General features: G+C 43.5%; 1 protein-coding gene across 6 annotated transcripts in view; it reads right to left on the bottom strand.

The window, feature by feature from the left end:
• MCF2 (MCF.2 cell line derived transforming sequence) overlaps positions 1-12,898 on the bottom strand; it is a 209,828-nt gene that overhangs the window by 154,706 nt on the left and 42,224 nt on the right. For all 6 annotated transcript variants that reach the window (XM_068250993.1, XM_068250996.1, XM_068250992.1 and 3 more), the window contains exon 2: positions 7,343-7,411. In XM_068250993.1, coding sequence (XP_068107094.1) covers positions 7,343-7,411 — 69 coding nt within the window. The remainder of the gene's footprint in view (positions 1-7,342; positions 7,412-12,898) is intronic.

Here is a 12,898-nt window from a genome sequence, read left to right on the forward strand (position 1 = left end):
TATTTACCTTTGCTGGCTCCAGCGGGGGCGCTGTGGCGACTTTCGGCACGGAAATAGACGGAAATACCCGATCTCCGTCGGGTCCGCTCTACTGCGCAGGCGCCGGAAACTTGCGCCTGCGCAGTAGAGCAGACCCGACGGCGATCGGGTATTTCCGCCTACTTCGGCGCCGAGAGGCATCAGAGCGCCTGCGCAGGAGCCAGGAAGGTAAATAATGACGTCACCGCTGCCCGGACTGCACGGAGGGCTACAGCGAGACCCCCGAGGGACGCAGGACGGCGTGGGAAGCCTCATTAGGATCCTGAGGCTTCCCCCACCCGAGGTGAGTACCCCCCAGGGGCCGTTTTGGCGTTACAGTTCCTCTTTAAATTTCTCAATAACTTGATCCCTTAACCTGCCTTGTGTGTTCTTTGGACTTCACAGTGTTGTTGCTCCCAATATTCTCTTAGACAACCTCTGAGGCCCTCAGAGAGCAGCTGTATTTGTACTGACATTAGATTACACACATGTGCACTCTATTTAGTCATTAGCACTCATCAGGCATTGTCTATAGGCAACTGACTGCACTCAGATCAAAGGGGGACGAATAATTATGCACACACCACTTTGCGGTTATTGATTTGTAAAAAATGTTTGGAATCATGTATGATTTTCGTTCTACTTCTCATGTGTACACCACTTTGTGTTGGTCTTTCATGTGGAATTCCAATAAAATTGATTCATGTTTGTGGCAGTAATATGACAAAATGTGGAAAACTTCAAGGGGGCCGAATACTTGTGCAACCCACTGTATTTATAATAAAATAATTCTTGGCATAAAGTCCCACCTAAAGAAAGCCTAATTGGTGGCGGAAAAAAACAAGAGATATAGTTCATTTCATTGTTATAAGTAATGATAAAGTTATAGACGAATGAATGGAAGGAGCGCTGAAAGGTGAAAATTGCTCTGGTGCTCAAGGGGTAAAACCCCTCAGTGGTGAAGTGGTTAATTATACTACTGCCCTAACATGCAGCACCCACACCAAAAACTTACCGGTAATCCAGGACAGCCTGTTAGCCAATCCATAATGAGCCGGCTTTCCAAGACAGAGGAAGCCAAGTCAAACACGGAGAAGTGCTCTCTATTATTAGTATTATTGATTTTAGAATTTAAATAGTGTGATATAATTTTAATTGATTTCTGCCAAGAGAAACATTACCTTGCTTGTAAGCCTATCTGCAATATCCACCTGATGTTGTGATCGGTGTGATTTGCCTTCCTAAAACAGAAGGTACTTGTGATAATTCAGCTTTAAGTGAACATCTGTAGTTACCCACAATGCACCGCTACTGAATATGCAAATTATCTCTTTATGCCCGTGGAACTAGGCTTGCATCCAGAATCGCTGGTATATCACTAACCTATAGTTTTACATTTTACAGAGCCACATCAACGCCATATGTAGACAATCTGTTTTGGACTTTTGGTCCTCCTCAGTACATGGCAGGGATTGAAATGGCTCTATGGGATAGGGCTTGGACCAGTACAACAGAGTAACCAAGCAGCTCAGGGTGACCCAGACATCATAATTATCGAAACAGCGGCCAATCTTTGACTGTACTGGAGGATTGACCCAGTTTTGCGTCTTCAGACCAAAGGTCCCTAATGTCTGTGCAGTCCGCTGGACTACAACTTTCATCAAGCCAGCGCTTTGCATTTTAGTTGGTGGGGATGGGGGATTGGCGTCATGGGTACCATTCTTGCCTTGCAGTGGCTAGGGTCCCGTTTCAAATCTGGGCCAGGAGGAAACTGTCTTTACACAGTCTGTATGTTCTGGTCGAGATAACGAGGGTTTTCTCTGAGCACTGTAGTTTCCTCCCACGGCCCAAGATCAAACAAACAAGTTCATTGGTTTCCCCTCAAAACTGGCCTTAGTCTATGCTGGGGAGGTTAGATTGTCTATTGTAGGGATTAGCTTGTGAGTTCCTCTGAGGACAGATACAGACCTTACTATATACTCTGTAAAGCACTGTGCATATGTCAGCTCTATAGAAATACACAATATTAATGATATGGAAATATTATAGATTTTTCTTATGTTTCAGCCCTCTCTGGCAGCACATCTTGTTGCTGTTTATACAAATCATATTTTACACAGTAATATCAATCAGCTTATCTGTCACAGAGTCAAAACACTCTGCCCCACTGACAGCCTGCAGCTGCACATGCCTTCCTGCTGAATGCCTTGTTTTCCAAAGTAAGCATTATGCCAGTCAGGAAGGGAGTCTAAACTCTAAACGTATTCAACTGGAGTAAGCTCTAGGGATGCTCATTTGGATTCCGTGGAAATGCAATTTCCGCATTTCCGATCGGAAATTGCATTTCCGCATCAGAATGCGCAAATCGGTAATAGAAGTGCGGTAGGCGGATTTCCGCCTTTAACATCGATTTTCTCAAAAACTATAAGGTCTTTTTGAAAACTTTTTTTTCATCTTGTTCACAAGATTCTATTTAATAAACCCTGAAAATTTGTTGTGTCTAGGTCTTATGGGGGCTTTGCTATTAACCGCTAATGTCAGCGGATTTTTACTGTAGTGTAAAATGCAGAGAATCTGCATTATCCGATATGCGGTAATTTTAAGCCAATCGGAAGACTCGGAATGAATAAACCAATCAGAGAATGGGGATTAAGGTGGAAATTTCCGCATTCTCTGATTGGCTTATTCATTCTGCGTCTTCTGATTGGCTTAAAATTACCGCATATCGGATAATGCAGCTTTTCTGCTTTTTACATTACAGTAAAAATCGGCCAACTTTAGCGGTTAATAGCAAAGCCTCCATAAGTCCTAGACATACCAAATCAGGGTTTATTAAACAGAATCTTGTGAACAAGATGAAAAAAAGTTTTCAAAAAGACCTTATAGTTTTTGAGAAAATCAATGTTAGTCAATTTCCGTGATTTCCGGCGGAAATCCACATCGGAATGCGGAAATTGGTAGCGGAAAGCAGTATCGGTAGCAGTAACAGTAATTGGCAATGGCGGAATGCGGATTTTGCACGAGATTGGAAATTGGCATTTCCGACCATCCCTAGTAAGGTCCTTCTGGCCGCGGTGCATCCCAACTGGGCATGTGTGAGTCTACGCGTGCTCAGCAACACGAAGCAGATCGTGCATTGTTTTTCCCTCTGTACACGAGTGCTTTGTTCCACTGGGCATGGGCGGACCTTACTTGCACATGCCCATTTGTCCCTGGTTGCGAGCACAGGAAGAAGCTTACCGGTACACAACAGGCTTCAGCCAAAAGCAAGAGGGGCCATTTGCAGGAACAATGGGGTGTAAGAAGCTACAGGAAGCCTCTGGACTTCCAAGAGGCTTCACACTACTTGGGTAAGGATCTATTTTTTATATTGAAAGGCTTCAGGTGTACTTTAGTGTAGGACTTACTTCTCCTCATATTTTTTTAATCATGATGTATCTCTCTTTGAGGTTTATTCACTAAACCCTGTTAAAGCGGACATGCATTCAGAACTTCCCCTCTGCTCTAAAAGGTAAGCAACAACATACTAACCTTTAAAGAAAAACATTTATTTGTTACAGCGGATTCAAATCCTGCAATAAATCTGCAGTGTGTCTACTTCCTGCTTTCATGGAAGCAGACATAGGGTTAACATCCTGTGTTTACAAATTAGCAGGAAGGCCAAGGAGATTTCTGAGCTGATGCAGCTGAAGAGATCAAATTACAGCTGTGATTAGTCACAGATGAGGGGCAATTAGACAGGCTAAACTCACTAAATACATACAGGGTGGATTTCTCTATGTTTTCCTTTTGTCCTGTGCAAGAGTTCAGGTCCAGTTCAGCATGTGCAGGCAATACACGTTATGTTTACTGGGCTTTATGCAAACTATGTAGATGGTTACATCATTGGTGCTCCTCCCATTTTACATGTAGGTTGTTTGTGTAACAGGTTATGTATTTGTTGTACGGTATGTATAACTCGAGTCACACAAATGGCGTACTGGGTTACATAATTTGCATAAAGCCCAGTAAACTTACCGTGCACTGCGTCCACATGTGTCTACTTTCTGCTTTCATGGAAGCAGACAAACAGTTAACATCTTGTCTTTACATATTAGCTGTGAATGCCGAGACTGCCGCATTTATATGCTGACAAAGCTGATAGACCAAATTACACTTGTGATTACTTACAGATGAGGGGAAATTACACAGGCTTTTCTCTCTAAAAACACACAGTGTGCATTTTTTTTCTGTTTTCCTTGCACAGGCAAGCGTTCAGGTCCACTTTGAATGCGTTTCCCCCCACAATAGATAACTACATCTCCACATTACTTGCATTGTTCCCGTCCAGTTCATTTGAATAAACAAACATTTGCATAAGTAAAAAAAAAATACATAAAATATGCATATGTAGGCATTATGTAAACATATCATGCTCAATGTATTGTCTGGATGCTGCTTCTCTCCTCTCATGTTAGTTGCTCATCTGCAATAAGCACCCCTTCTGCCCCATGTCCCGCCTATCACACATGTCATTGGGTCTCAGTTGTTCCATGCCGGGTGTGCTGATAGGGCAATCATGCTGGATCACCCTGTCACTCAATGATAGTGTGGTCAGTTCATGCACAAGCATAGATGTACGCGCTGGAGTTGCAATGGCAACGCAATGCCAGCATCAAGTGCTCAGATAGGGTACCCGGGGCACGACACCAAAGTATACGTCCTACCATAGTTCCAAAAGGGCAGCATAGCTTTCCATCTTATTGGGCCGAGCAGTGCTAGTCATCCTGCATTGCTGTACTCCCTTCACTCCTTTAGCAGACAACATCAAAAGAGCCACTCCAAAAAAAAAAAAAACTACCAGTCTTACAGGCAGACTAAACACTGGCAGCACAGGTATTGAAATAAAAGCCACTTTGCTCATACAGAAATTGCAAAAACCTGGGCAGCATCCTATTACCATGGATATCTGGTGTATAAGACAATAAAGGACAATACTTCATTCAGGTCTGCAACGATCTGCTCTCTGCACTGGCTACTTGTAAAATGGAGAATATTCTTCAAGACTGGACTGTTGACATCACAATCCCTACACAATTTGAGCCCTAGATACAAGAAGACAAGAGAACAAGGCAAGACACAGAACATTTATATCCCCCTTTTTGTTAATCTCCTAGCGGACTCAAAAGCGCCAGAGCTTCAGCCACTAGGACGCTCTCTATAGACCAGGGATGTCAAACTGGTCCTATGAGGGCCGAGATCCTCACACATTTTTGACACAGCTCAAATGAATTGATGGGTCTGAATCAGGAAAGGTGTGGTCCATCAGGTAGAACACATTCCTCTCTTTCTCAGTCCATCCTAAACACTGGCATGGATCTGGCCCTCCAGGCCTGGAGTTCGACACATGTGCTATAGACAATAGCAGTGCTAAGGAGTCTTGCCCAAGGTCTCCTACGGCTGTGCGGTATTACTGAACAGGAAGAGCCGAGATTTGAACCCTTGTCTCCAGTGTCAGAGGCAAAGCCCTTAATCAGGACTCCCCGAAACTGCACCACACCTCTCACAACCTCAAATCAGCATTGGTCACTCCCAAAGTGCTCCTCAAAACCTTTGGGACCAGAGCTTTCTGTAATGCAGCCCCTACCCTTTGGAATTCCCTACCACACCCAGTAAAGACAGCTCCATCCCTGGAGTTATTCAAATCTAGACTGAAAAGCCAACTGTTTAGCCTGGCATATGCAGACCAGTAGAATTCTTCTGCTGTACCACAATTTACCAATCAACCAATTACTGGTCTGACCCAGGCTTTATACTCAGCATGCGGACCCTCTGGATTTTTCTATTGCTAAGTACTAGGAATTCTATATGGTGTGTGACCTCAGTGCTGCATTCTGGGATATTTACAGAGTTATCAATATAATATTTAGTTTATTTTCACTTCAGATTTACTTTAATACAGTACAATACAATAACATTTCTATAGCGCTTTTCTCCCATAGGACTCAAAGCGCTTAGGCTCTCTCAGATTCAGTAATTAGTAGGATGAAGTATTCACACAACAAAAGTTATATTTCTGCAAATGCCAGACTGAACAGGTGGGTTTTCAGTCTGAATTTAAACACGTCTAGGGATGGGGCTGTCCTGATCTGTTGAGGTAAGGAGTTCCAAAACGTAGGGGCAGCATGACAGAAGGCTCTGGGACCAAAAGTTTCCAAGTGGACTCTGGGTATGACTAGATTATTAGAACCTGTGGATCTGAGAATGCGGGGATTGCTACGCAGCTGTAACATATCTTTCATGTATCCAGGGCCTAGATTATTCAGGGATTTAAATGTCAGTAGGCCAATCTTGAATAGGACCCTCCATTCTATAGGTAGCCAGTGAAGGGAATGCAGGACTGGCGTTATGTGGCAGTGACGGGGTTGGTTGGTTAGCAGTCTGGCAGCAGTATTCTGTATCAGCTGTAGGCGGTACAAGGCCTTTTTTGGAAGGCCAGTGTAGAGAGCATTGCAGTAGTCCAGTCGGGATGTGATGAAGGCGTGGACTAAGGTTGGCAGATCTTCTGGGGGTATGAGGTGCTTGATTTTTGCAATGTTCTTCAGGTGAAAATAGGATGATTTCACCACAGCAGAGATTTGAGTTCTGAAGTTTAAATCCCCATCAATTAGAACTCCCAGGCTACGCACATGATCAGAGCTGCATAGATCCGTGCCTCCTATTCCCAGTGGTGAAGACTGCAAGTTAAGTTGTTTTGTTATCATGCTCTGCCCTCCAATCAGAAGGACTTCAGTTTTGTCTGCATTTAGTTTCAGCCAGTTGTCATTCATCCATTGCTGTAGTTCACGTAAGCAGGCGTTTATAGTTAGAGTTGGGTCTGTCACACCAGGCTTGAAGGAAAGATATAGTTGGGTGTCGTCTGCATAGCAGTGGTATGTCAGGCCATGTTTTTGGATTAGTTTTCCCAACGGTAGCATGTAAATGGTGAAAAGCAGGGGAGAGAGGATTGAGCCCTGGGGAGCCCTTTAAAGGATGCATCTTAAAAAAAACAACCGAAATCTTGTTGTCCGTACATATGCAACTGATGTCAAGTTTTCTACAATAGTGTTTGTGTATGAAAGAAATAGATTATGCATTTTTAATAATTACATTTGACATCATTAGCTCTTCAAGGAAACCTTATATGGCTCTAAATACCCGTGATGTTTTATTAACTACACTTCTTGTGGTATTAGAGACCGGAGCATAATACTCAGGGTATCACTTTGCTGCACAGTGGACAAGTTCAGGGCGAGGATATAATTACAAGATAACACAGGGAGACAGGGAGAGACACTCTGCTTACCTGACAGAAAGGCAAATTCTTTCATCAGCACATCACTGATGTCCCTGGCACAGATGGGAGCTGCTGTTCCTGTAACACAGTTCAACACAGGCAGGTCAGGAAAACATGCATGTCCAGTAGTTAGAGGCAAACTAAGAAGCAAAAAACAAAAAAGACATCTCCTAGATCTTACAACTGTTTAGTAGGCTGCATTGAAATTCTAAAGTGGATCTCGGGTTAAACACAAACAAGGTCTTTTTACAGCATATCTAGAGTGGGAGGAGGCACCCCAGTGTAAGTGTAAACTACCAACCTACTAACCCTAACCTACTGTGTTATTAACCCGAAGAAGCGAGTGAAACCCAAGGAACGCATCATTTGTTTTTGGTGTCCAATAAATTATTCTTTAACCTTCATTGCGTTTCTCGGGTTTCATTCGCTTCTTCGGGTTAATAACACAGTGGGCTTGATTCATAAAAGGAGCGTGAGCTCAGCACACGCTGTTCTGCGGTAGTGTACCATAGCGGGCGCTGGTAATTTACGTGCGCTCCTTGTAACTAACGGCTGCTCCACTGCACCCACCCTAAGCCCTGGCGGGTCCAGTGACTTTATAGGACTTGATCCCCGCACGTTGATTGGCCCAATCGGCCATATGGATATGGAATAAGCAAATTATGCAAACCAAAGAATTTTTTGAAGATGAGCATAATATTTTAATGTATCAAAAGTGTAATAGACGGTAGACAATTCTTCAAAAAGTTTGAAGATGATAGTAGGTTGTTTTAACGCCTTAACACAAACTACTGATCATCTCTATGTGGTTATTGCACGTTATTGTTCACCATGGGATGTTTTTTCAAGGATTAAACTTTTTGAAGAATTGTAAACCTCTTTTACACTTTTGATACATTAAAATATTATGCTCATCTTGGTTTCCTCAAATAATTTGCTAATGAGCAGACTCACCAGAGAGAGATCTGTAAGCAGTAATGGTGCCCTTACATGGTACAATTTTTTCTTTTATTCTTTTTTAATTAGATAACTTCGTTCGATTATTCCGTTTGATCAAATATAAAGATTTTTCCAACATGTCTGATTTTTGTGAAATCACTTTGCTTCAGTGGGATCGCACACATAGCATTACATTAGCAAGAGCTTTTCAAATCACAACTGCTACAATGCTACAATTATACATAAGGAAACTCGTGATACATTTATGGTTCATACAATTTTATTGTTTATATGTACAATTGCCTCACAGACTTTGTTATGAGATACAGCAAACTGTATAATCACGGTACAAATGTAATGCATGCACATTTTATTTACTTTTCTATCCTCAATAAAAAAACCTTTGAAACTAGAAAAAGCTCTTGCAGTGTGAACCAGCCCTCATACTTCCTTATACAGCAGTGGTCCTCAAACTAAGACCAGCGGGTCAAATGCGGCCCGCAGAGGCTTTTTCACTGGCCCCCCAAACACAAAATCTATCACTTATGGATGCAGCTCACTGCACCTTTAACCACTTAAGGACCACAGTGGTAAACCCCCCTAAATACTAGGACAATTTTAGCTAAAATGGCCACTGCAGATTTAAGGCCAGGCTGCAGGGTCGCACAACACAGCACACGAGTGATCCCCCCCCCCTTTTCCCCCCACCAACAGAGCTCTCTGTTGGTGGGGTCTGATTGCCCCCCAGGTGTTTGTTTGTTTTTTTAATAAATATTTGTCGTTTTTTTTAAACAAAAATGTACTTTTTTTTTCTTTTTCCTTATTCCCCTTCCACCCTCCCTGCAGCCGGCCAATCCTGCGATCGGCTGTCATAGGCTTCAGCCTATGAGAGCCGATCGCTCTCTTGTCCCCCAGGGGGACAGCCGTGTGACATAGCTGTACAGCTGATCGCAGCGCTGTACTATGTAAATAGATGGCGATCACGCCGTCTAACAGTCTCCCGAGCGGCAACCGCCGCTCGGAGACTGAAGAGGGGGTGGAGCTCCGCCCCCGAGCAGGAGATGCGCGCGCAGCCTGCGAGTGATCTCCTGCAAATCAGAGCCCCAGGACTTTGACGCCAATTGGCATAGGCGGTCCTGGGGCTGCCGCCGCGTCCACGCCCATTGGCGTGGGGCGGGCTTTAGGTAGTTAAATATCGGCAGCCCACATATAGAATAGCAGTCCCCCATCCACATACTGTAGAAGCCAGTGAGCAGTCATTCGCTGGCTTCCAATCCAATTCTGCATTAGGTGACATTGCTGTCCAAATGGACAGCAGGTTGTCACCTGAGTATGCTTCACTGTCTGGTGCACAAAGACGTTCTTCGGGCGCCACATGACTGAAGGGCTGCAGCTGGTTCTCCTCTGGGCATGATTGGAGCGGAAGCAAAACCTAGATTCAATGTAATGTTTTTCAACATCATTTTATGCATGTTTCGGCCCCCCAGCAGTCTTAAGTATATTGACCTGGCTCTTGACCGAAAAAGTTTGGGGACCTTTGTTATACAGTAATAAACCTTTTAACTGCCCTTTGTCTTAATTTGTTTTTAAAAGCTGCATGTCAGCATTAATACAGAGTTTATGGTAAGTATACCGTGGGGGTATAGAACTGTTTTTTTAGCTAGGCACTTGACTCTCAAGCAAATAGAAACTACACTTATCCAGCATCAGCCAATCCCTGCTGGTGCGGGATAATGGGGGTTTTACTTGTATGTTTACTTGTATATAGTAACTTTGTGTTGCATCTTACACATCAGCAGATATTACTAATGATTTGTATTGTATGTAGAGACAGGTACTCTTGCTGGTATGAGGCGGGTCTGAGCTGCACATGCCTTTTTTCTTATAGCAAGACAAGCTGTTAAATCATTGATCTGATGTGTGTAATGTAACCTGTTGATATGTGAATAATGTGATATGTGATTTGTGAACTGTCATTTTATGATCATTCCACTTTAACACATTGACAACTATGATTTTTTTTATCCCTAGAAAAAGAATACTCTCTACTACTAATGGTAGAGAAAGTAATAAACAAACATGCCACGTCAATGTTTTAATAGTGGCATGAGATGTTTCCGTACAACACTGGCACACTTGATGCTAATAGAGAATCAGCCATTCCCTGTTATTGTGCAGACTCTCCACCTATGTATCGGTTTGCACTGTAAATCAAAAACCTGGACCTATCAGTCAGGTTAAGCAGACAGGTGTGCTCCGCAGTCCTGTTTGCTGATGGTGGAGGCTTACAACTTATAAGGAACAAACCATCTCACAGGAGAGACAATCCATGTCACCGATACACGTCACTGAGCCTGCAGCTCCTGTATAGCAATATACTGCGTGACAAGGCACTTCACGTGGAGTGTATCCAGTTCCCCTGCTGCTATATCCTTTGAGGAGAACCTGCACAAAGTAACTCACTGAACCACAAATATCCACAAAACACAGGTCAATTATGTTAGTAAAGTCTCAGATGAGTTTTTTCCCAAATCAAACATACTTTTCACCCTTCTTAGATATCAGGGGTGTAACTACTGGGGGCAGCCCCTGCAACGGGACGGGACGGGGGGGGGGGTGTAAGAGGGTCCAACTACTACTTCACTCCTTCTGATAAAGGGGTCCATCCTTCACATCAGGTGTTTTCGTGGCTACTCTTGTTATGGGTGTGAAGATGAGGATGTCCTCAGTTGCTTTAGGACCCTTACAAGATGGGTTCCTTGGCTGTAAGGGTCACCAGTGGTAGGCAAGGAAAAGGATGTGAACATTAAAGGTTTTTCTCAGGAGCCCCATCAAAGTTTTGCTGGGGGGAGGGGGACATGATTTGTAGTTATGCCCCATTACAGATATTACTTGATAGTGTTGGCGCTCTAATTCTAAACACCCAAATACTCCTCACTGCCACTGTTCAACACCAAACAAGCGGACAGGGTCAGGAGGAAATCACTGGCTTGAGAGTTACGCTGCGTTTCACATGACTCAGATGCTTCCTCCTTCCAAACAGGAAAAAGTAAGTATCACAAACAGGAAGCATCAGAGTCACGTGAAATGCAAGTGACTCGAAAGCCTGTGAACTCCTCCTGACCCTGTCCCCTTGTTTGGTGCTCAACAGCAGTAGTCGTGAGCATTCAGGTGTTTCAAATCGGCTATGTCGAATTTAAATACCAACACTATTACGTGAGAGCATTCAAATGAAAAACAGTCCAGGAAATGATCAATTGTGACCCAACACTCAAGGCTCACTGAAGTGTGTGAGGAGCAAAGGCTGGCCATTGTAGGTATGAAAACTCACCAAGGAGTAGCAGTTAGACCGACTGCTAAAAACTTAAGGCTAGCCATGAGAGGGACATGTCAGAACACTTAGTGCAGTACAGCATATGGGCATACACGGCCAAAGACCAGTTAGAGTGCCCATATTAACTCCTCACCAACACAAAAAAACAAGTATTATGGGCATGTGAGCATGAGGACCATGGAGCAATGGAAACATTTTAAGGTCCACTTGAGCTTTAGGCTCCATTTACACCTGAGCGGTGCAGTAATCATGCGGCAGGGGAGCCTGTTGCCGCATCACCGCAGAAATACGTCTTCATATGACCCTGCACCATGGTGTGGCAACAGGATCATATGCATAGCACTGCCCCTGGATTCCGTTGTTTACACCCTCTTTGTCACCCATTAACTTGCATTGCTCCATAATCCGTGCAATAGGCATGGAACATGCAGCAACACACTGCAGACTTTGTGTCGGGAATGCAGTGATTTGGATACCTTTGGTGCACCGCGTCCCATCGCGTTCCGTGTGCAAGTCTCCATAGACTTACATAGCCCTTGCAGTGAGGTGACGCAGTGGCCAAGTGTAAAAAGGATTCTCATGGTGTCAGTGTTCTCAGAGATGGTCATTCATTTATTTTCAAATCCACATGGACTTGGGAGCTTGAGAATAATGCTGCTCAAGGTTCAATCTACCCTAACCTATAACTTTTTTATTGTCATACTTTACAGCTGGTATCAGTGAAATGCTTTGGTATTCACAAAAAATGAGGTCCGATAACTCTACATTTGCCTTGTCTGTCCACAGTATGCAGTTTTAGAAGTCCTAGTTTTGGCTCAGATATCCATAAGCAAACTTACTATGAGGTTATTTTGGGATAGTAAATGCCTCCTTATAGCCCACCTCCATGATAGATCTAACATATAGATTCTATCTAATGGTAGACCAATGCACTTTGGAAATTGCAATAGCAAGAGTTACCTGCAAGTCAAGTTATACAAATCTGTGGTTCCTAGAGATGACTTTCAGCATCTGACATTTCTGCTCTCAGGCTGAACTTGCTTGGACGGCCTGACTTAACCACTTGAGGACCTAGGGCTTTCTACCCCTTAAGGACCGGCCACTTTTTTTCCATTCAGACCACTGCAGCTTTCACGGTTTATTGCTCGCTCATACAACCTACCACCTAAATGAATTTTGGCTCCTTTTCTTGTCACTAATAAAGCTTTCTTTTAGTGCTATTTGATTGCTCCTGCGATTTTTACTTTTTATTATATTCAGCAAAAAAGACATGAATTTTGGCAAAAAAATGA

Source organism: Hyperolius riggenbachi, chromosome 8, assembly GCF_040937935.1.
Source record: "Hyperolius riggenbachi isolate aHypRig1 chromosome 8, aHypRig1.pri, whole genome shotgun sequence".
Lineage (NCBI taxonomy): Eukaryota > Metazoa > Chordata > Amphibia > Anura > Hyperoliidae > Hyperolius > Hyperolius riggenbachi.